General features: G+C 44.9%; 1 protein-coding gene across 2 annotated transcripts in view; it reads right to left on the bottom strand.

Annotated features, from left to right (window-relative positions):
- Nucleotides 1-24,770, bottom strand: part of LRRC2 (leucine rich repeat containing 2) — a 1,026,438-nt gene that overhangs the window by 786,873 nt on the left and 214,795 nt on the right. Inside the window, exon 2 of one of the 2 annotated variants that reach the window (XM_085632844.1) lies at nucleotides 7,469-7,585. The exons of the other annotated variant lie outside the window; for it this stretch is intronic. Within the exon in view, the coding sequence (XP_085488970.1) occupies nucleotides 7,469-7,585 (117 nt within the window). The remainder of the gene's footprint in view (nucleotides 1-7,468; nucleotides 7,586-24,770) is intronic. 2 annotated transcript variants of the gene reach the window in all.

Genomic DNA, 24,770 nt, shown 5'->3' on the forward strand with positions numbered 1-24,770 from the left:
CCCACTTCCAAAGGTCCAGGACTGGGGTGGCACCACATGGCAGGGTAGCCTCACAGATGGTAGAGCTCAGGTGCTGGGTTCATGGTTTTTGGAGCCTTTGTGTTCCTGAGTCTCAAATCAGGAGACTATCCAACTAGCCCTTGGAGTCACTATGGGGTTCTGAGTTCAACAGATGCAGGTCCAGTCCTTCTCACACAGGCAAGAGGGCAACAGGCCAGCCGAGCAGGGCAGTAGTCCTTCAGAGAAGCAGTCTAGCAGCAGTCCAGAGGAGTAGCAGTCCTTTCAGCAGCAGTCCTTCTACCTGGCAGAGTATACACAGGTCCAGAAGTGTACTGAAGTGGTGGTGCCTGAGGTCCAATATTTATACCTGGTGTCATTTCTCTGGAAGGTGGGAGAAGATTCTCAAAATTCTCTTTGAAGTGCATAGGCTTTCTGCCTTCCCTCCTCTGGTTACAGACTAACTAGAGGAGGTATACAGCCATTTGTGCGTGAGCTGGACATAGCCTATTCAAGTGTAAGTAGGGCTGTGCTCAGCTCTGACCCTGCCATCCTGTCAGTGATGGCCCATCCCGACACCTAAGCTGTCTATTGTATGCGGTTCCCTAGGAGTCATTCACAAAGTCCAACTGTCAGCTACACCCAGTCATGTGACCCAGAGACAGGCTGCGGGCACTAAATGGCTCAGACAGGAAAATGCCAACTTTCTAAAGCTCAGTGAACTTTCACAAGGAACCTGAAGTGGTTATGTTTGATAACTACTGAAATGGATTTCTATGTTCACCATGAAGGGCATTTAAACTGACTTTTAAACTGTGTTGACACTTGCGAGCCTTTCCATTGACTTTGTCAGAAATATGTATTAATTCTCAGACATTTTTTGGTATTCTCTGACTGCGCATTGTACAGATGGGTCATATTATGTTTGGGAGGGTGCGGGGGGCTTAAGTTGGGTAAGCACACTAGCGGGTGGAATGGGTTTCTTTTACGTGGGTGTGAACATTCATATGTACCGTATCCCTTTAAGGTTGATATTGTGAATTGGGACGGGGTCACGGGGTCATGGCTACATTACTTTTTAGTGGCTATAAAACTGATGGTTCTCAGGTGGGAGGGTTTAGTTGGTGCTTGTGAAGATGAGGCTATACGATTTCACAATAGTTAAAGAGAGTTCAGATGAGCATACATTGTTGCCAACCGTGGCTTTGAAGATATTTTGTCTGTTTGTTTCACTACGGGAGGGGCAGTTAAACAGCGGGAAACAGAGTGGGAAAAGAGATGCGGGTTGGATTTTTTTCATTTTTTCTTTTTTAACTTTTCTTTAAATTTCAGGGGTAATTTGGGCACTGATTGGAAGGGGTTTTCATAATAGTTCAGCATAAAAACAGCATTACGTTTGGACTCTGCATGTTTATTTTGGTTGAGTTGTTGGGAGTAGGCAAGGGGAACACTATTTTGGTTTTGTTTTGTATGGAAGTTGTAGTATGGGTTTGACGGGGTTTACTTAGAGAGTGAGTGAATAGGCATGTGCACGCATATTGTTAGAATCATCTTACTTTTTGAAAAGACGATTTAGATGTCTTTGTTATTGTCATTTCAGTTACCCCTGACGAAGGGCCAAAGTGGCGCGAAATGCATTGGGTGAAACTACGTGAGGGTAGTCAGGATGAAGTGTTCTCCTTTACATGTCGATGTGAAAGCCTGGATGGGCACACAGAAGGCAGTTGAAACATTATATGAAGTAAAGAACTACAGTGGCATTATGCTGGCTTCATTGGGATAATAATTGATTGGATTAATGTTTGGATTCGTTTCGGATAAAATACTGGTTTACCATTTGGATTCAACTTGGAGAAAACTTGGAAAAATAAGTTAACTTGTTTACAGTCAGGATCGGACCCTACACGCCGCAGTGCGACTGATGGGCGCGTTAGACACGTACCTTTTTAGATTACTTATCAGAGAGCCGTGACTTTTGTGATTGATCACGGTATCATCTCGCACGCAATTAAAAACAAAACTTTAGAGGCATATCATTTATGAATTTAAGGGAAGGAGTGCACTCAGCAGCTTTAATACAACCTTCTAAAAGGGGAATTTTTAAAATTGTAATTTAAAATCCAACTTTACCATGATCGATGATTTTTTTTATTACCATTCCAATGACACTAAACATGAACTGCTCACCTTCTCCAATTGGGTTGTTACAGCTTATTAAGAGTAATAAGGTAATTCCAATGTTAATCTAAGGGAGAGCTAGGTCTTGCAGTAGTGAAAAATGAATGTAAAACTGTTTCACTACCAGCACATGTAAAACTTGAAAGTACATGTTCTATATTTATTAAATGCAGTCCACCTTGCCCACTGGGCTGGTCAGAGTCTACCCTAGAAGTGTCTTACATGTATATATATTTAAAACAATGTTTTAGGGCCTGGCAAAAGGTTTATTTTGCCAGGTTGAAATGACAGTTAAAAACTGTACACACATGCTGCAATGTCAGGCCTAAGACATGTTTAGAGGGGCTACTTAAGCGGGTTGCATAATCAGTGCTGGAGGCCCACTAGTAGCATCTAATTTACAGGCCCTGGGTATATGTAGAACCACTTCACCATGGACGTCTAAGTAAATTAAATATGCTGACTGGGGATAAGCCAATGTTACTGTGTTTTAAGGAACGAGCACCTTCACCATAGCACTGGTCAGCAGTGGTAAATTGTACAGAGTCCTAAGGCCAGCAAATCAAGATGAGCAGAAATGGAGAAGGAAAGCAAAATGTTTTTGGGGGAACCACCCTAAGGTTCACAGTTCTAGCAATTACTGACTATATATATTTCACACCACTAACATCATTGTTACGAAAAACTCAAAAGTTAGCTGGTATTATGTGGTAGTACCTGTTTTCTCAACCTTAGTTGATAACACTGTGAGGTTGTAAACCTGCACCAGAGATTGTTTTATCACCATCCACATCGCCAACAATGTGGGCTTTCTTTTGACTGCTGACTCTCCCTTCTCTCTAATTGTAGAGCCTCTGGCCCAGATTTGCTATTCTTTTGCACCAGCGGAGGGGCACTTGGTGCCCTGCATCTTCTCCCTTGGCTGCCAGCCCACACACCTGTCCGTTTGGCCCCCGGGCCTCCCCCTCTAGAGGTGAGATAAACCTGGTATGCGTTAAATTGAGGGGAAAACGTGCACTACACTCAAAAGGCAGACTAATGACAACGAATGCCAGAGAAGCATCCACATGCCGGTCTTTTAACATCACATTACAATGTGCCATACAGAAGCACCCCATGCCAGGGCAGCAGCTCAAATCACATAAAAAGAGATGTGAGATGGGAATCTGGCATGCCCAGACTCCTTGTCATAGTCCGAAAAATGATGGGACTGTTCTTCATGATCAGGATGGATGCTACTTGTCAGCATGATTTTGAGTTTTTTTGTCGCCAGGTGGATATTGTTGCTTGAGTAATGATTGGGAGGAACACCAAAAGGATGTAGAGTTAATAGATCATTTGTCAAAAGTAGGGCAACACTTGAAATTGATTAGGTTTGCCAGTTACACAAACACTAGATGTTTTTGCACGTGCTAAAACAAATAGCCCGTGGTCTGGAGAAAGAAAATTAAATGGTGCACTTTTAACCAGAAGAAAACGTGCTAAAGATATTAATATAATGGGCTTAAATATGCGTGACTAATCCAGTATTCTAAAAGAGGGGCTTAGGTCATGTAAGGTAGGGTGTGTGGGTGTGTGCTCACACATATAACAGTCCAAATTACTTTAAATTCAATTCTAATTGTACTAATTGTCTTCTTCACACAGCTGAAGTCTGGAAATTAGCATATGATGACTTAGCTGATGAAGCAAGTTGCAGTCTGATAATAATTACCATTTGAGTCCCATTAGGATGGTGCAAATTAAAATCTGTTGTGAATTGCTACTGGAAATGTTTCCCTGCTGTGAAATGTTGATAACTGTTAATGAATTCTGACAGGGTTGAACCAAAGGTTAAGCCCTTTAATTTCTATCAAGGTGAGTTACACTAGGATACTTTATGTGATATTCTGTGGAGTATGACAGGGCTTTCCTTGTAATGCATATTATGTTATATATCAGCCAAACCTGTTTGTATGCCAGCACTGATTGCCACACTATTACATTATGATTGTTTGTGAGTATTTGACTTAGAGGCAAGACAGGGGTTTTAAATGACAACAGTTTGAATAGTAACGCTAACAAATGTGTGCAGGACTTCCATGTCTTTATTTTTGAGATACCAACAAGACAAAGAAGGCACTTTGGGGCATATCAACACGGGCTTTATCTCTGCTTTTTTGGCTTTAAAAGCCAAAAAAGGAGAGATAAAACTAGCGCCCTATCAACAACAGGGTGCTAACATGCAAATTTGCATGTTAGCACCTTTTTACTCTACGCTTCCCCTGGCATCTCTAATGAGATGCAAAGGGGGCGTTCCAGAGTCAAATAATAGGAGAAATGTCGCTAAGCGACATTTCTCCTATTATCAAGAATGTCGCTAACCCTGTTAGAGACAAAAAAAGCAGCGCTAACCGCGGTTAACGCTGCTTTTTTACGTCTGGTATTTTTCAGACTTAGCCATGATATCCTATGGAAGGAGGATATCATGGCTAAGTTTGCCTGTCCCTATCAACAAGGTAACGTGAGATTATCGCTGGGTTTCCAGCGATAATCTCACGTTAGCCTGTTAGCGTGAGGATTTTTATCGCTATTGAGATAAGCGTTGCTAATAGCAAGCTATCTCAGCGATGAAAATTCACGCTAGCCGGCGATAATTATCCTAGCGCTAAGTGCGCTTAGAGATAATTATCGCCGGTTGTTGTTGATATGCCCCTTTGTTTTCAACCATAAGGCCGTTTCACCTTGTACAGAATTAGCTTGGAAGGAAGAGATGCTGTTCTATCGCGGCCTTCCGTGCCCTTCTGCAGCACAGCATGTAAGCAAGAGTGCCCCATCCACTGTCCCTAGGAAATCTTTAGAAATTAAGGTGAAAGAGAATCCAGGACACGGAGGTGTTACATACGCGGTCCATGCTGAGGGGCACATGCTGAAAGATCGCCTTCCAATGGCAGGTCAGCAGCGAAGTAAGGTATTCGGGTAAACTACTATAACTTGGCATGCTTTAAAGTAGTAAGGTGATGCAGTCAAGTAACTATTTAGGGAAAAGATACTTTTGAATAACAGGAATTTTATACTCATCAGAATAGGGATGTGTGATGACTTGTTTGGGGCTTTCCTTGGGTTACCTCTGGATTTATATATGAATATTGTTATTTTAATAATACATGTTACATGGTATTTTAATAATGATACATATGTTGTATGGATGATTTGTATGTGATAAATAAGCAGGATCGCTAGAATTATGCGAGTCTGCAGCCACGGTTTCTTTTGCATAACTATGGATTTGTCACATTTGCCACATAATCCACCAACTGCTGCATATTCTACAGATTTTAACAAAAAAGAAATGTTGATTTTAGCTCAAGCGGATGAAAAGTTATAAAAAATGTGGAAATGTGTCCATGCGCAATGGAAGGCACTTCACAAAGGTTAATGTGTTGTATGACAGAGGCACGCATGACTAAACCACACGTGCCTCTACCACGCAGCCCATCAACGAATGAGTCTGAACAACGCATTCCTTTGCCACGCATGCCTTTACCATGAATGGCTTTACCACACAATTTCGTGGTAAAGGATTGTTTGGTAAACGGATGTGTGGTGAAGTTCACACCCCAGCCCCTCTGCCCTGAGTCCTAAAACCTTGGTCCCTGCCCAATAATTAACCTGACCCCGACCGATTCTGAAGTGGCGGAGTGCCAGGAAGGCTAACGCCTCACTCCGCCCCTTCCCTTGTGAATATGCCCCTGAGTTTTGAAAATAGCATTGTATAGGACCATATTTAAAAAGAACGTCCTGTCTTCTTTGGTTATCTCTCTGCTTTTCATCACCCCAAAATCTACCAGTGGGTCATTTTCAGTTGTTTTGCTGCACATTTCCAATGTTCCTCCTCCACAAATGTAGTGTTAATCGTAGGTGTATATTTGTTCTTTTGCTTTGAAGCATGTGTATTATTAGTGGTACTAAGCAGCCATATTTCCATATTTACTAAGGATGGACTTAAACGCCATTATTCTAAAGGCTATAGCAATCTGATATGGAGACACAAAAGCACATTTAAAATTTGAAATACAATGATTTTCATATTTTACTCAGATGGGGAATTCACAAATAAGAGGCATACAAATTTCAATGGTTGAATAAATGAGAGAGGGCCGGTCCAGAGCAATGTCAGCAGATCCTTGAGTCACAGATGTCCGGTCATTCATACCCTTACTATTCCTTTCAATTGAGCCATTTCACAGCGGAGCAGTGCTTAATTTTAGCAGGTGGTTCGGTTGGAGCCCACAGGCACTGTTTTTTTGGGGACGAGGACTTATTTTTCATGATTAGACTTTAACCCAAAACAAGAAAGAGAAATGCAGAAAAGAGGTAAAGAAAGAAGCAAACCCATTAACAAAGGAACAAAGCAGGAATAAAAACCTTGTAAGGTTGGGAAAATAGGGAAAGAATGTATGGGGTGAATGAAAAAGGCATGAAGTGAAATCAAGACTAGATAGCCATGGCATTAGGCAGCTAAGATATTTGCCAGCGCTAGCTGTAGACTTCTGAGGAAAACTTTGTGGCCAGCACTTATTCTTTCATAAATTAGGCACTGGGTGGGGGCAGTAGAGAAACTGGGGACGCAGCTGATGAGAACCTCACTAGAGAATAAGAACGACAAGGTGGCACTAGATCTGAACCTCCTCCATGCAGATCACCGAAAACTCACAGACAGGACCAACACACTAGAAGTATCTATGGCTGAACTCGCACCCAAGAAACCGAAAAACTGCTGAAAGCGCTATCAGATAAGGTGAACTGGCTTGAACGCAGAGTGGAGGATTCAGAAGGTCGATCTAGGCAAAACAACGTACACGTCATAGGTCTTCCTGAAAAAAAGGAGGCGAGAGATGCCACCACCTACATTAAAAATTGGCTACTTGTTCTGCTCCCAGCAGGAACATTATCACAGCACTTCGCTATAGAAAGGGCACACAGGGTTCCAGCGCGTCCTCTCCCGCCGGGAGCGGGACCCAGGCCGCTACTGTTCCGAGTCCTAAATTACAAGAATCGAGACTCTATTCTACAGGCGGCGAGGAAACTGCAAGGAATACAAGTCGCAAAAAGCAAAGTAATGTCATTCCCAGACTATACAGCAATAGTACAAAAGCAGAGACACTCCTTCCTGGAGATCAAATGACGACTCCGCACATTGGAATTTAAATATTCGCTGTTGTTTCCTGCACGCCTGCAAGTAGTGTCGAAAGATGAGTCGTACTTCTTTGACATGCCTGCTGAAGCCTGGGAATGGATAGAAGGTGCGCACCTGGGAGACGATGCAAGGAGAAACGAGACATGCCCAAGAACACACAAGGCCGCAGATCCAAGGCGACAAGGGAAAAGGAACAAGCAGCAGTCGTCGCCGGCACACCATGGCCCCAACCTGGAACAAATGAGGCGAGATCAGCAAAGTGCACTATAAACAGCAGCAGAAATCGTGAACCACATGAGTGACTTGCAGTTGTAGGACAGCATACAAGATCGAGCAAATTACATTGCGTACGCTGCATCGCCATTTGGCGTTGCAGGCTGCGCAATGTAATTCGTTTTATTGATTTATTTATGTACTTACCTCCGTTCGGCCGTATTCCGTGGTTTACTACCCTCACCCTGCCCCTCCCCTGCCCCGCTCAACGCCCCGCAGCACTCCCACCAGGAACTGCTACTGGTCTGGACAAAGGTATACCTCTCTGAAAAGCTCTAATGAGAGCGAAACGTGTCAGGGGTTGCTTTTATTCATTTCAGGTTGGCTTGGATGGTATTTTACCAATCCAAAGCTGTAATACTGTGCCTGGAGTGGAAAAAGGCTTTGACCATTTTACAGCTCAGCATGAATAGCACTGTGCTAATCCTATGCTTAAAGACTTTTCTGTGGAAATGGTAAAATACTTTGTCCCTTTCTATCTCGGTGTGGATGGCACTGTGCTAATCCTACAGCTTAAAGACTTTGATAGAAAAGCAGACTTTTGAGGAGGGCAAATTAAAAGTGTCATTGGTGTTCAGAGTGCTCTATATTGGAGCTGCTTTTCACCTAAACTTGAGAACTACCCAGAGTTCTCTGTTATATATATATATATTGCACAAACTTTCCTCCACTTAAGAGAAAACCCGCACTCAAGTCCTTAGGAAATATCCTTTTGATTTGCAGCTCTTGCCAATAGTATAAGAACGTGTTTTGGCTGCCCGCAGGCTTTCTCAACCTAAGTGCGCCATTTCTACCCACATTTGAACTAAAATAAGTAAAGTTGTTTTTATTTTTGGCCCACTAAACAGTTCTTATAGTCTGTGTATTGGTAATGGAAAAATTATTTTCAATGCATTCATCGATATAACAATACAAAATGCAGCCCTTGCCATTAATATCTCCAATGTGAAAAGTTATTTTTTCCAATTACTTCATAACGTGAACCCTGCATATTTCCAAATGATTTGCTTGACCCCACAAATTGTTCTGCTTTTCACACGCTGTTGCATTCAAAAGCTGGCAGCCTCTCTCAATATTTTGTTCTCTTTCCCTGCCCAAAACAGTGTGGGCAGGGAAGCAGATCAAAAGTCTGATCCAAGCGGGCAGGAGCATTTTCAAAGCTCCCACCCACTGGGAGCAGATTTGGTGTTGTGGTGTTTGCTCCCTCATGGCAGAAGGTTTGAAAATCCTCCCACCAAGTGAGAGTAAACAAAGGTTTTGCTGCCCGTGCCACTGCGGGCAGGGAAACCACTATGTCCCAGGGGTGGGCTCCCTGGAAATAGCATCTAATCCAGCCCTGGTGGGTGCGGTCCCAGGGGTCATTAATGGTTCAAGGAGGGAGGCTGCGCACCCCCTCCCCATGATGAAAACATTAGGAACTGGGGACTTTAGAGGCTCAAGTAGGGTGTCCGTGTGGCCCCCCCTGCCCATTTTGCAAAATGTAGGCCCCCTGTCAGGCTCAGGGAAGGAAGCCGTGTGTCCACTCCATTTGTTTTATGATTTGACTCTGGGGTGGGCCCCCTGTGGCCTCTGATGACTTGAGAATGGGGGCTCCACTTTCCCACCTCTCCAGCCACAAAGTTCAGCCCCAAGGTGGCTCCTCAAGGCTTCTGATAGCTCGGGTATGGGGGACGTGCCTCCCGTTTCTGAATATACAATGTTTTTGGCACTGAGGGTGGCTCCCCATGGCCTCTAGAGGCTCGTCGATGGGTGCATGCAGCCCCCTCCCCTTTATGAATACTGGCCTGGGGGTGGGTGCCTCGGGGCTTATATTTATTAAATGCGGTCCATCGGACATTTTTTTCTGATCCTGTGAGAGTCTTGCAGGATCGTGGCATTTTTTGACAAACTGTTATTTTTTTCACCCCAGGGGTGTTCCTCTGGGTCCCACCCATTGGGCCTGAGGGGACAGGGTATCCCTACTCTCCAGCCTTATTTTTCTGATGTTGCTGGCAACTAATCAGAGCGCTTGCTTCTGAAGGAATCAATAAATATAAAGCTGAACTATCATCTTTCTCCAAAACGTTTTAAGCAAATGTATATTTCAGTAAATCACACACTGCAATGTTTAATAAAAGTGATTATCATAGAAACGTTAAATGAAGTTGTAATAAAAACAAATAAAATCAACAAGTCTGTAAGTTTTTCTTTTAGCATAGTTTTTATGATTGCATTTTGTGGATTGAAAGACTCAGACATGTTTTTTTTTCAATTTGTTCTCATATCACCTCTAATGAGCTCACTCCCTACCTTAAACTGACCCTTATTCTCTAGATCAGGCTCATTCCAGTCAATTGTCTGAGCTGTGGCTCCCAGTCACGACCTCCACAGCCAGTGATGACTTGAGAGGTATAATCATAGAACGCAACATTAGTCAATCCATTTTCAACAAATTTCAAAACCCTTCGTCCCCTAACCCCACCATGCTCTTCTTATCCAGCTCCTTAAAATATCTCACTGACCTCCACCAGTCGCAGCAGGATGAGGCTATAAATAGAGACCATTTTTTTTACAAATCTCCCTCCTTGTCAATATGATCAAGTAAAAAATCAGGTTGTGTTGATTTGCCGAAAGAGGCACAAGGCCAAATATAATCGTAAACGATCTTACCTCCATGGTCTTTGCCAAAGTGACAACAGAGATTGTCTTACCACACTACGGAATTGGGCAACTGGTGAACATATGGACATTGTCAGCATTTCAAGCACCACACCTTCTGGAGGAAATTGGTGGTTTCCTTGTCAAGATCATCCAATTTTACAATTCTTGATTGCTCCACAGAATTCTTATGGCACTAGAGTATGGTGGACGCTCCTTGTTGTCGCTTGCCCACTACCGTTAGAGGGGATTGACTGATCAAATCCAGGGTCTTGTTCACCCTTTACATGAATACAGAAAGACTAGTCATTTTTCAACCCTGTCTTGAGCTGTCTTCTTATTCAGCATTGTTAACTTGGTACTTTATGCATATACACAGATCTTCTCTTCCGGGCTTGACTTAGCCCTGGGAATTCCCGTGACCGTCCAGCGCAATACACTGGAGCATCTACTTTGGACTACCTTTTCCTGATTACTTTGACATTTCGTCTTGCTTTACTTAAGGTGAAGATGCTGTCCCAGTGGACATATTTTCCCTTTTTTCTTTCCTCCGGGCATTAAATAAGGGTTTTCTATTCTATTTTTCTATTTACCATTTCTCCGTTTTTATACTCTGTGTTTGTCTGTCTCATGACAAGAGTCTTGTAGCTCTTCTCCTACAAGACTATTTTAAAAAAATGTATATAAGTTATGGGATGGATTCACTTAAAAGTTTATATAAAAAAAGTTTTTTTAGCCACCAGGTGATGTCTCTTCACAAATATTTATTACGTATCTTGTAGATATATCCCGGTGCTCAGATTTTCAATTCTACTTTCATACGTTGTATAATACTATATATGTCTTTTGTCCTTACCATGTGGTGTCGTATATTGAGGGATGCTTCTCATCCTGTTACATGTTTCATTACAAATGTCTATGAGTTCCTTTTGATTTCTCTTTTTATTGGAGTTTTGTGTTTATGTTCTGTGCTATTTTTGTAGTGTACTTTACTTGTGATTTGGGTATTTGTGTTTTGATTTGGTGTCTCTTTACATGTTGTTTTCAGCCCTGATGAAGTTCTCCAAGAGAGAACAAACACGTTGGCTGAGCTGAATGTTCTATTACCGTATAGGAAATACTGATTTGAAATAAAGACTTTTTCATTACAACAAGAATATCTTGGACTTCATTGCCTGGAGCACACCCATTTGCAGCTGCACCACACCTTCTGCACCCGGGATCCTCTCTTCCTCTTAGGTTTCTCAATAGTGCAGCAGATTTAGTCCCCTAATAAAGCATTTTCATTTACACCTGCCATAACTCCTCCAACTCCATGCTCGGAAAGTATCCATTCCAAACTTGATGTGGGGGTTTCATGTTCTTTTCAGCAGCCTTTAGGAAATCCTGGTACCAGTGAGACACTTCCTTCTTCCTTGTCTTGGAGTCCTAAAGTTCCCTTTACACTGTGCTTATCTCAAGCTCAGTCCAGCCCTGAGTTCTAAACCACTCATTAATCTGGTAAAATGTAAATCTTGATAGTGCCCCATTTGTCCGCCTCTTCCAGGTGTCTCTGGGAAAATCCCTGCCTCCTTTCACCAACTGTCCACACTTAATTAAGCCACACTCCCTCAGGGGTATTGCTAGACAGTCTGACATGCACTCTGGGGTCCTCAGTGAATCACATACCAGTGACAGCTTGCTACAATACAGCACCCCCAACTCCATACCACACTTTGGCAGCTGCCTGTAAGCACTTTAACCATACCTTCTTAATATATTTGGGCGTCCCAACTGTATATGAGAAGCCCTCCTCAGGAAAATCTGCTAACATGGCATTGTACATCAATCCCAAAAGTGACCCATCCAAGCGGAGAAAGAGCATCCTGCTATTCTTGAACTGAAAGGCCCACCAATACAGTTGAATATCGGGGAGCCCTAAACACACTTTCTCCATTCTCCTCAACTTCTTCCAAGACAGTCTTACACCCTTACACGCCCATATAAAGAAGGTCATTTCCCCCAGTATTTTCACTAGAGCTTTCTTGCTAAAATGTAGGGGAATGCTATTGAACATTTAGGTAAATCTGGGTAGGATAGATATACTAACTAGATGTTCCAACCATAATATGTTGACGGGCAATTGCTGCCATCTCTTCCTTATCCAGTCCACCTCATTACTGACCCTCACCATGTTAGCCATTGGGATTTCCTCTAGATCTTGCATTCATTTTAGCACCAGGAATCTTATCTCTCCCCTACTTTGTACATTCTTCCAGTCTGATTTCTATATCATAACCTTGAAAAATATCATAATCTCTGTTTTTTTCTCATTAACCTCATAATCTGATTGAGCACATTAGCGCCTCACTTCAGACATTACCTGCAGCATGGCACTCACAGCATCTGAGGTGTAAAGCATCTAATCATCGGTGTACAGCACTATTTTCCTAGAAGAGGCACCTACTGTAAAAGGCTTTATTTCCTTATTCAATTGCAAATTTTGAGCCAAGGGCCCGATGTATAAACCAAAAAGAATAGGTGAGAGAGGGCACCCCTGCGTGGTCACCCTTCCTATTTTCTCTGGTGTGCTGAGATTATCATTGGCCAGAGCCTGAACTCTTGACCAGCTGCAAATCTGTCCCAATACACCCAAAAGAAGATCCCCTGTCCCAAAATGCTTTAATACAGTTATTAAATACTTCAAATTAACGCGGTCAGATGCCTTAGCTGCATGCAATGTTACTATTGTCAGTTGGGCCTCTAAAGTTGTTGCTACATCGATTACAAATATTCATGTAGGTGTCAGCTCACGCAAATGTCTCTCAGGCAGGACGCCCTTCTGTTTTTCATTTTTCAAGCTGCCCACAACTTTGCTTAAACATGCAGCTAAGATACTAGAAAATGCAATGTAGTCACAGTTCAGCAATGATTTTGGGCAGTACGACTGACTGCAAGGGGTTCTTGCCAGGTTTCAGAATCAATGAGATTACTACCTCATTCCAAGACCTTGGAATAGGTAATCTCTCCAGTAAAATGGAATTAAACAACTTAATCCAAACAGGAGCCATTTTATCTGCCAATAAGATATAAAACTCATTTGGGATCCCATCGGGCCCGGCAGCTTTCCCTACTTTTAAGTTCCTTAATTATCCTCAAAATTTCACTCCATGTTACATCACGACTCAGGTATTTTTGCTGTCCTAGAGTAAGCCTGGGTAACTGCTTATCCCGCAGCCAGCTACCCAAATCTTCACTGTCCATAACTATATCTTTTCAGTATAGATCCCGAAAAAATGAGTAATATGCACATTCTATATCGTTGCTATCCTCAACTGTCAGATTTGTTTCTATGTTCAGTACCTCCTTAATGTACTTCCTATTTTGATCCAATCGGGCCATCCAAGCTAACAACTTTCCACAGCTCTCACCACACACATTTTCCCTAACCTTACTAACTTCCCATTTCTGCATCACTTCTTTTTACATTTTCAATCTAAACTTCAGTTGCAGGGCATCCAATGTTTCCACTATTCCCATTCTATTGTCCCCCTCTGCCAGGGTTGTTTTCAACACTGCTTCTAAACTGCCAATCTATTCTTCCAGCTGCGCTGCCTGCTTCCTCTCCTTTCTATTCCAAGCTACTGAAAGATTCTTTAAAAAACAGTGGAACCAAGCTTTATGCGCATTCCATGCTATGTGTATTGGGACAGATGTCACAGATTCTAGCTAAAAAACTCCTCTGTACCCTTCCACATCCCCTGCGTGATCTCAGACTGAAGGAGTAACCTCCTGTTTACAGTCCATCTTCTACTCTGCTGACTGGCTAGCAGATTAATCCTTAGTCCTGCATGGTCCATCAGGCAAATTGGGTGATGTTCTACCTTTAAAATTCTCTCTACCTCTCTGCTATCTGTGAAAATGTATTCTAACCTCGAACAGTAATGATTCTTTTTGCTGCGAAAAGTGTAATTTCTACAGTTTTCCTTTACCCTGTGCCACAAATCACACGATTCACACTTTATATCATGGAAAGTAAATACCGCTTCCTTCTTGGTGAACTAATTTGGGTGTGCACCGAAGATCTGTTTAGGTGATTATCCATGAAGATATTACAATTACTCCCTAAATTAATAGGAGCATTACATTCCACTAGGTTGGTACAGAGCAGATTAATGGGGTTACATCATCTATGTTTGGTCCATAAAAATCAACTAAAGTGAAAAGGTTTTGTCTCATTTTAATTTCCGATATTATGCAACATCATCACACTTATACCTCATTATTTCAACACCTACATTTTCATGAGCTAAAAGAGCTACGCCTTTGATGCAATTTTATTCAACCTCGGCCACCATATTCTCTATCCATCTCTGTTTCGATATAAGATCATTATATACTTGTTTAGCAGGTCAGCCTGTTGCAACATTATGACTTGGGACAGATTCTCCTTTAAATGTTGTAGGATCAAACGCTGCTTTTTCTCCAGCCACAATCCATTCACATTCACATTATATTGACAGAGCCTGCCCACCTTGCTGCCATTCACATAACCTTTTACCATCAATCTAAAATTAATTTTGCCTACAAACCCATTCCTGTCATTTGAGGACGTATCTTTTTCCTTTTCTCCTACATGCTGCCCACCATGTGTGATCCCCCCGTGGGAACCCTCCCATACCCTCCTTTTGGCATACCCTTTGCCTATTTGAACTCTCCCTCCAGCATCCTTACATACTTGCACACTATTCACATTATTTATCGCCCCCCCATCTTGACATGCACAATAAAATTGCCCACCTCTTCCAGTTTGGAAATATTGCACATTTTATTCTCGAACATCAATTTCAGTATTCCTGGGAACCTAAGTTGAACACTTGCATCCATTTTCCTCAACTTCTCTATACACTCACCCAATTCCCATTGCCTATCTTCTGTGACTCAAGGGATATCACATCTGATTTTTTCATTCAAGCGCTTGGGCCCGGAGAGTTTTTTTCCTTTATGGCTAGACCCAGATATTTTTCTGTAGTTGAATACGACAAAAGATTTCACGAGGTTTCTTAAGCCCAGGGTTCAGTTTAAATGGGTCTCTGTGGACCCTTTGAATTTCCTTTCTTAAGGTCAATTGAAGAGATTTCCAGAGGCAATGCTTCTGTTCTGCTTTATATCGCTCCCTTTAGCACCTTCAGTCGCATTCAGGATTCTAATGTTGTTTCATCTTTAATTGCTCTCTATCCTCTCAAATTTACCTGCTAGCTCTCTCTCTTTTTGCTTTAATCGATTCACTTCTTGTGTGTCCACATTAACCACTGAGCTAAGGTCCTGCACTCTACCCTTTAGAATCTCTGTGTGCTGAGCTACATCCACTATTTTCTCCTCCAGACTCGAACACATTACTTAGATCTCTATCTGATTAGCCTTGGGAATGGAGAAGTGATCCTTAATCTCCTGGGATAGCCTGCCAAACATTTCCTGCACCATTTCCCAACCATCAGGGCTGCTATTACTAGAAGTTCGACCCTGAGATGGATCTGATTCGTGTTGTCCCAGGCTCACCAAGTCAATTATTGCCCCTTCACCTAGATCTTCCATCACCAAAGAGGCAAATCGGTTTGTCACAGGAATGGCTAGATTAATCAGGTACACTGCTGAGCTACTTTTCTCTATGGTCATCTCCTTCCTACCCCAACCTCCAAGCCTGTGATCTAACAGACCTTCTTATTACCTTTACCCTGCACTGAGACCATCTCTTGGCTCTCTATCTCACTAAAGTACGGCTATGGCGACAAGGAAAAGAAACCACAACATAAGAAAATTAAATTTTTCTTATCGTATGTTGTGGTTTCTTTTCTTTGTCGCCATCCCCTTACTATAGTGAGATAGATTGTGTAGAGTAGTACGATGGGTAGTGTTTAAATACTCCAATAAGCTACTTAGTACAGCTCATCAAGCTGTTGGTCACTGTCACTTTTATTTACTCTGGTCCTAGTGCACCTGTCGTTCCTTCACATACATACTTTGGGATTACTGGGAATGTAGACCCTTTTATCCAACATGACTGAAAATACGGGTCTGGCCTTTGATGAGGATATGGTCCAGGTGATTTTACAAACACCCAGCATGTTCTATATACCTCAATATTCACTTCTCTGTCCTCCCTAAACCCTAAATTGCCTTACATTACTACAGGTGTTGGAGACACATTGGTTGTCTCGGTTTGTGGTCCGGTTACTTACTTGCTAATGGGTGGCGGGAATAGATATATTTCTTCCCCCCCTCCTAATCAATCGTTAGGCTAACCAACTTATAGAATAGAGGCAGATAAGAAGAGGCACATGTTTATAATTGAACGCTTTGGTTGCTTTATATATTATACGTAACAATAGATACAGGCTACCCAGCCGAGGTTCCCCTGAGTTTCTTGGAGAGGCCTTAATTGCATAGGTGACAACATGCATATATATATCTGATCAAGATATGGATCCCAATTTTTTTACTAGAAATACCCTGTGCGAGCTGATTGTAGTATGCTATAAGTGATTAAGGAACTGGGCAGTTGACCTTACATTGCCTGTACTACCACCTTTACATGCCCTTATAGCTCCGACTGGTCATGAAGGGACTGATGAAGGTGGAGCTAACTTTATGGGTTATAAATGGTAAGGATTGACAAAGTTGATTTACTGGCAAACCACTGCATCACTTTTGGTTTGCAGTGTTGGTGATGGACACTGGTGGGGTGTAAGATAGAGGAATGCCATTTTATGGTGTGTTGCTTCTGTCTTTATATTTTTCAGCACTTTGTGGACCTAACTCGATGTTAGTACCACAGGAATGCCCAATATCAGTGAAAAGTATGGTTTTCACTTTTCCATTTCGATCTAAAGCAGAGTGACTTATAATTCTGGTCCTGAGGAATGCCATGAACCTGTTGGTCTATGCAGGCAGAAACATGTTGACGACATTATAGAATAGGGTAATATCCATTTACCTATCTCACAGAGCTTGTTTTTAATCCTATCCATTGGGGGTACCAGAATAAAAATTGTCCTCACCCACCAAGAGATAGTTTTAACTCACTCATTTTTTGTTTGCACTCTGCCCCTCCCTCCCCTACACAATAGAGAGAACTTGAAGTGTGGCTGACAAAAAGAAAACGCTCCTCTCCTATGGGAGAGTTGTAGCCCACACTGGGTACCTTGAGGTCCCAGTGTGAGGAGGGGACCCTATTATGAAGCATGTCACCTTAGGGCAGTGGTCTTCAAACTTTTAAAACCCGCCCCCAGTGAAAAAAATTTATTAACCTGGCCCCAATCAGAATACTTTACAATTATACCATTATATTATGCAATGTTTGAATGTGTCTCGGCTTATTTAAAGAGGAGATATATTCAAACATCACAGTTAAATTATCTTACTGTTTAAAAAATGCAACCAAATAAATGATTGCCAAACATACTATTCTGGTCAGGCAGGCCTTACTAACGTGTTAAAATACCCACAGTGTGATTTTTAGAAATGGGGGTGTGGGTGTAGAAGAATATTTGGAGTCCCTTCCCTTTTGACACCTTCTCCCAGCCAGATATAAATGGCAAAAGATGTTAGTGATGGCCCATTACAGAGAGGCTTGCTGCCACAATGTTTTTTCCTGCTTAAAACAAAGCACTGCTGTGAGCTGAATGCTTCTTTTGGCCACAGCCTGGCGCCCCCCCCGGATCACTTGAGGCCCCTCTAGGGGGGCCCGCCCCCCACTTTAAAGACCTCTGCCCTAGGGTGTGTGAGGGTTCTCGTCTTAACACAGCTGTGCTCCCCAGTTCAATTTTTCTTATGTTATAGTTTCTTTTCCTTGCCGCCATTCCTGCACTTTAGTGAGATAGATTGTGTAGAGTAGTACAATAAGTGGTGTTTCAATACTCCAATAAGACCCCTCGTTGTGAGATACCACCCTCTCTTGGCTCCCGGAGTCTAGCTTCTTCTTAAAAAAGGTCCTTATGGATGGTTTGACTCTCGCACTCCTAAGGTTTGAGTAGCTGAATTTCTCATTTGAGGTGGGGAAACCCTTCAATAAAGCTCTAGTAAGCAGACCCCCCAGGATTTCGCGATTTCGCGATTTGCAAAAAAATCGCGAAATCGGCACTTTTGTAAAAATGCCGCGATTTTTACAAAAGTGCCCGCGAAATCCTGGCATCCTGGCGGCATCCCACCCCCATCCAGCTGCAGACAGCAGATCACGCGCCTCTCTTCCTCTTCTATTGTTCTATTGGGCCAGTGGCTCTTGCCACGGGTCCAATAGACCAATAGAAGGGGGTTAAGGGGGGGTCCTCACAGCAGGCAGTGCTGACGACTCGATGACGACGCGACTCACCTGGTCTGGAGCGGCGCTGCTTGTCTGGATCGTCATTGTATCGTTGTCTGGCTGGTGGTGGATCGTCGGATCGTCGTCGTCTCGGGAGGCCCAGAGGCCCAGGTAAGCTGCTGTGAGCTGGGAGGCGTCTCTCGCCCTTAACATTTGCTTCCACAGGCAATAAAAGTGAAGGATCGACCCGTGCTGGCCGCCGCAGCAGAAGGGCTGTAGATTGTATATAGTTATATATTGCACTCTGATTCAGGGCCGGCTTTAGGGTGCTGGCTTCCTGGGGGCTCCGTCAATTAAAGTTTATTAGGCTTTTGAAGCACCTGCCGCAGCGTTTCTTTCCGCGAGCAATGGCCAGGCCTCACATAAATGTCAAGATAACTCCTGTGATTAATTATCTTCCTGGATAGAGATCAGCATTTTGTGTAGTTCAGGGTTTGACTTGGGTGAAGTTAGTGCAGAGGGTTCTGTGCCTGCTGCAAAGAACGTGTACCAAGTAGATTACAGAATGCGTAGGATGTAAACAGATCAGCAGGTTACTGCTTTCAAAAGAGACATCCTTTTGTTACTTGCAATTTATAACTTAAAGTCCTAATATAGAACAGCGAGCTATTACCTTTCATCCCAGAACTGCATACACACCGCAAAGTATACATTATTAGAACATTGATTGATCCACTTATTTTAACTTTACAAATATCTTTAAAATATCTGTGTGTATATAAACATGGACCTGACCCATTAAGGCTACCTGACCAGCATGTAAACCCCCCACTTTTAATCAGCATCACCACAAAAGGCCCTAAGCCATGCCCATTTCTTATAGCCATTTACAAAAACCTAAGGCCTACCAACAGGTCTGGCTCGCTACCCACCTTTCGCTGAAGAGGCCCTATATCCTCTTGGCCTAGCCCTAAATGTCACTTTACCCTGCCCCGTCTTAAACCACAACCAATCAAACCCTGTTTTAATCTGGCACCCAGGGCCGGCTCTAGGGCGGTGCGAGCGGTGCTACCGCACCGGGTGCTGGCTTCCTGGGGGCACCATACTTGCAAGTTTATTATGTTTTTAAAGCACCTGCTGCCGGGTTCCTTTTCTCCGGCAATTACCAGGCCTCACAAAAATGTAAAGTTAACTCTTGTGATTAATGTTCTTCGTGGAGAGAGATTAAAGTTTTGTATAGTTAATGTTTTGACTTATGTGAAGGTAGTGCAGAGTGTTAATATGCCTGCTGCAGAAACGTGTACCATGTAGATTACAGAGTGCATATAATGTAAATAGATCAGCAGGTTTTCTGCTTTTAAAAGAGATGTCCTTTTGTTCTTTGCAATTGATAACTTAAAGTCCTAATATAGAACAACGAGGTATTAACTTTCATCAAAGAGCTGCATACACACTGCAAAGCAAACATTAGAGCATAGATTAATGTTGCAAAAAGGGTTTCTTTGGGTAGAAATCGATTCTTTTTATTAAACAAAACTCCCAACTATGCTGTTTATGTCCTATTTTTAGTCTTGAAGACAAACAAAGTCTCTACATTGTAAATAAACCAAATATACATAGCTTCATGGTGTTAAATAACTCAAAAAACAAAGAGATCTGTGTTTGTTGTAGGATAAACTGCCAAAGAAAACGCCGCTAAATTGCCGCTAAATTCCCATATTTGTGCCGCTAAATTTCCATATTTGTGCCGCTAAATTTGCTAATCCATGCCGCTATATCCTGGGGGGTCTGAGTAAGGGGTCTCTTGGGATTTTGCGCACTTGTCTGTGGCTTGAACTGTTTAATCTGCTTCTGACCACTTCTCTCACAAGCTGCTAAACCAGTTACAGACTCCACTAAAGCTAAATTTGTAGACCTTAACATTATACGCTGACTGGGTTACCTGCTTTCATAATGACATTGCAGTCCTCTCCATTACTTTCCAACTAGAGCTTCCCCAAACTGAAGTGCCCTCTGTCCTTCCCTCTCCAATAACAAGACAAGCCTTCAAGGCCCAGATTTTGAAAACTGTCAAGAAACTCAGCTCAGCCCCCAAAAAAGGCTGTGCTGTGTTGCTTGACAGGGAGAGAGCAGGAGAGCGCCATATTCACAGAGATATTGCACTCTCCTTCCCTCTTCCTAGCACTGATTTCAGCTGCCATGTGCCAGGCACACACCTTAGCGCTATAGTGCTAGGGTGCGTCTAGCCTAGGTTTTGTACAGGAAGGGTGCCCTTACGTGTTCAAAATACTATGCCTAGACACACTTTAAAGCTTCTCCTACTTTATATATGTGATGCACAGTGCAGCACGCATGCTAAGTTGTAAAATAAAGGGAAAATGAAAACATTTCCCCTTTGAACGCTTGCTTTACAGCGGTGTTAATTTTTGGCGCTAAACCCTGCCTATTAATGTTAGTAGATGGGGTTTAGCATGAAAACGCATGGGTAGTTGCAGGGGCCCACCCATGTATCACCCATGGAACATTCACGTGACGCAAAGTAATGCAAAGTAGCATTTCGTGCTGCTTTGCATTACTTTTCCATACAAACCAGCGGTAATACCAATTAGCGTTGGTTTGTTAATCCTCAAATAGATTTAGCGTTGGGCTAGCATTACAAAAGTAACACTAGCCCAATGCTAAGCCTTTGTGAATCTGGGCCCAAGTTTTCTCCCAAAGCTGCTGGGCATTTGTTCTGTCCTCAGGAAGGTGGCTGCGTGCTCGTGAATTCTTCCCCTGCAGCCAGTAGGCAGGCTTGTTCTGAACCTGCCAATGCCGAGACGTAGCAAGATGCGCAGAGTGTCTCTCAATCCCCATAGATCGCCAGCTGCTATGAACTAGTGCAGCTCTACCGGTTGCTTCGATGGGACATGAAGCACCAAAGGCAGTTATACACAAGGGGGCCAGATCAGGACTTCAGTATCAGTATTGTGTGGCAGAAGAGGAAAATCAGCGAGGGACGGTATGGAAAAAATGCATACCTACTTCCAGAGGTGAGAGCTCCAGACCAACTGCTCTAGCTGGACACCATGTTCCCTTCTCTCCCGAGGCATGTTGTTTTTAAAAAAAATAAAAAATAAAATCGACATGTCCCTGAGTATTCCTTTGTACATTTTCAGCCCACAAAATGCAATCATAAAAACCACCAGAAGAGGGCCTTGCACTCCAGATAAAGAGGACGGAGCTCTAGCTAGGATTGTTTTTTGAAAAATATGGTAAGTTCTCCCGAAGTCATGGATTTAATGAACCAGGAGACTTACTTTTGTTAATGTTGCTGGAAGGTTGCTGTACTCCCTGCAGCCCCCGCAACATAAAAAAATATGTTTGCTGGTGCCTCTGACTCTTCTAGGAATATCACAAAGCTAAACAAAAGTGTAAAGAGCTCTTACCCCCAGGTCCCTCCGGTCCTCATCCCTCTCCTAACAAAGTGGAGATTACTATCTCCGTGACAGAAAAAAAGAACAGGAGCAAGCTGGGATACCTAACCCACTCCCTCCCGCTGGGAGTAGATAAGCGGTACCAGCCCAGCATGCAGCCTGTTCTTTTTTTCTGTCTTCCAACAGAATGGGACGTGTTGCTACCTTACCTGTGTGTTTCTTCCATGGATGTCTCGTCGAGCTGCTGGGCTGTCCTCGACGTCCTGTTCCGCGTCTCCAGGCCTGCCGGGCTTGCTGGGAGTCGCGTTGATTGGCACCCGGCCCTTTGCGGCTTACAGCGCGCGTCTTCCTACGGCTTGGCCAGGCTGGTAGACGCGCTGATGTGGCTGTTATGGGGTTCCAGAGGCTGCGCTGGGCGGTGCTCCTGGTCTCCCAGCCTGGCTTGTTGGTGTGCTGATCGCCTTCTTTCCTCCCTGTTGCCCCTGCTGTTCTTGATGTTGGTGCAGGGGCGGACCTTGATGGGGGTCAGTGTCTGGCCGGTTGCTGCAGCCCTCTTCCTCGCCCGGCGCTGGTGTCTTGGAGGGCGCCTGGGGTGGATCTTGGGGGCAGGGCACTTTTGGTGTGCTCTTCCTGCCCCTGTGGTGAGTACCGCATATCGGTTCCGCTTTTCTTCACGTTTGCCTCGCGCTTACATGTTCCTCTGGCTATGTGGTCTGTGCTTTGCCTGCTAGGTCTGGCTGTGCGCGGTGGGCTGCTTCGGCGGTCTTGGCTGGGGGACCTGCTCGGCTGCTTCGGTGGTATTCTCGCCTTGCTTGCTGCTGGCGCTTTCTGGTGCTCTGGGACCCGGCATCCTCTGGTCTCTCCGTCTGCTGGTTGATCCCTGTTGGGGACTGTCCGTGCTGGCTTGTGGCGCTCCCTGTTCCTGCTTGCTGGGTTGGGGGTGTTGCGTGGCTTTCTGCGCTGTGTCTCTGCCTTGCTTCCTGGTGCTGCGGGGGGGCTTCCTCCTCAGGTTGTGGGTTCCCTGGCCTCCTTGTTTTCCGCTTGCTCGGCGCTTGTTGCTGGATGGCGTCTGGGCGGGGGGTTGGGGGACGGTCTCTGTTTGTTGGTGTTGGCCTGTCCCCCTGGTGGGTGCCGCGTTTCTTTCTTCCCTGTGCTGTGCTCTTCTGCTGTGCTGGCCTGCGGCCTTGGCTCCCTGTTTTCCGCTGCTGGGGGTATGCCGGGGCTGGCGGGTGCTGTGGCCGTCCGCCCGTTCCCCTGTGCACGCTTCTGCTCTCATGGGCTTTTTTGTTTTTGGGTGGGGTTAGGCCTGGTTTGTTCCTCTGGCCTGTGGGCTTCCAGCCTTCCTGCCCTGCGTGCTTCTGTTCCCCCTGGTTGGTGCCTGGTTGGATGTCCGCCTTGGATGCCTGTTGCCCGGCTTCTTCCGCCTACTGCCTGTCCGCCCTGTTGGTTCCTGCCTGTTCTTGTGGATTCGGGCCTGGTGCGTGCCGGTGCCCTTGCGTTTGCTCCTCTCCTACCCTCCGGTGTGCCCTCCTGCCTGGGCTGGTGGGCTCCTTCCCCGGCAGGTTCCCTGTGGGTGAGGTTCGTGCTGGTTGTGGGTCGGGGAGGTGGGCCTGCGGCCCCCCAATATTCCCCCGTCTGCGGCTCCTCTGCTCTTGCGCTTGGCCCTGCTTGGGTTTGGCTGGGATGCTTCTTGCGTCCTGCATCGGGGTCCTTGGTGCTTCCGGACTCCCTTTTTCTTGGGTTCCCGGGGGGCGCTGTTGTGCCCTCCCTCTGTCCTGGTAGGCCTTGGCCTTGGTTGGCTGTTGGCTCCGGGGCTGTCCTGGTGGGGCCCCTGGTGGTCTTTCTGGCTGGTGTTGCTGCTTGCCTCTTGCCTGGTGCTGTGTTGTGTTGCGCTGGATTGGCTGGTGGGGTTTGGTTTCCTGTTGTGGTTTCCTTTTCCCCTCTTGTGTCTCTTCTTTGTGGCTTGGGGACCTTTGCCTCTCGCTGCCGCTCCTTTTGCCTCCTGTGGTGGCTGGGTGTTGTGGGTCTTCCTTGGCTTCAGCCTGGGTGGCTCCTTGGTTTCTTGGGTGCGCTGCTTCTGTGCCCCTCCCTGTCTGTGGGTTCGGGCTGCCCTGTGCCCTTCTTTCCTGCTTGTGGGTGCCGTTCCCGGTGTCCTCCTCGCCATGCCTTCTCTTGGGCTTGGCCGGTGGATTTGTTGGTGGGGCTGCCAGTTGTGGTCTGGTGTAGGCCTCCCCTGGTGTGTGGGCCGCGTTGCTGCGTCCCCTCTCCCCTTTTTCGGCCTTGTGCTGGTGGTTGGCTTTGCCTGGGTCCTTCTGGGCTGCCTGTGTTGTTGGGCTGTTGGCCTCCTTGTTAGTCCTTCCTGTTTTGCCCATCTTGGGGTTCGCCTTGGGTGGTTCCTTGGTGTCCTCCTGACCTGTGGGTCGGCTCTTGGTTGGTGGGGGTTCCTCCTTCCCGGTTCTGGGGTTTGTTTCCCCGGTTCTGTGTTCGGCCCTTGGTTTTTCTCTCTTGGCTGTTCACTGGCCGTGTCTGGAGTCTGCTTTGGGTGGCGCTTGTTGCTCTACCTGGCCTTGCTTGGGTGGGTTCCTGGGTTCGTGTCCCTGTGTCTCCTGCTTTTAGTTGCCTCGGTCCTGGCTTCTGGCTGGTTCCTGTGTGGCGGCCTTGGCTGCGGCCGTCCGGTGTCTCTGCTGGGGTTGGCGGCTTGTCTTTCCTTCCTTTTGGCCTGGGCCTTCTGTGTGTTTTCTGTGCCTCCGGTTCCTTTTTGCCGCGGTTGTCGGCTGTTGGTCGGTGGGGGGGGGGAGGGCCTTGTCTGGGT

This window comes from Triturus cristatus, chromosome 2_1 (assembly GCF_964204655.1).
Source record: "Triturus cristatus chromosome 2_1, aTriCri1.1, whole genome shotgun sequence".
Taxonomy (NCBI): domain Eukaryota; kingdom Metazoa; phylum Chordata; class Amphibia; order Caudata; family Salamandridae; genus Triturus; species Triturus cristatus.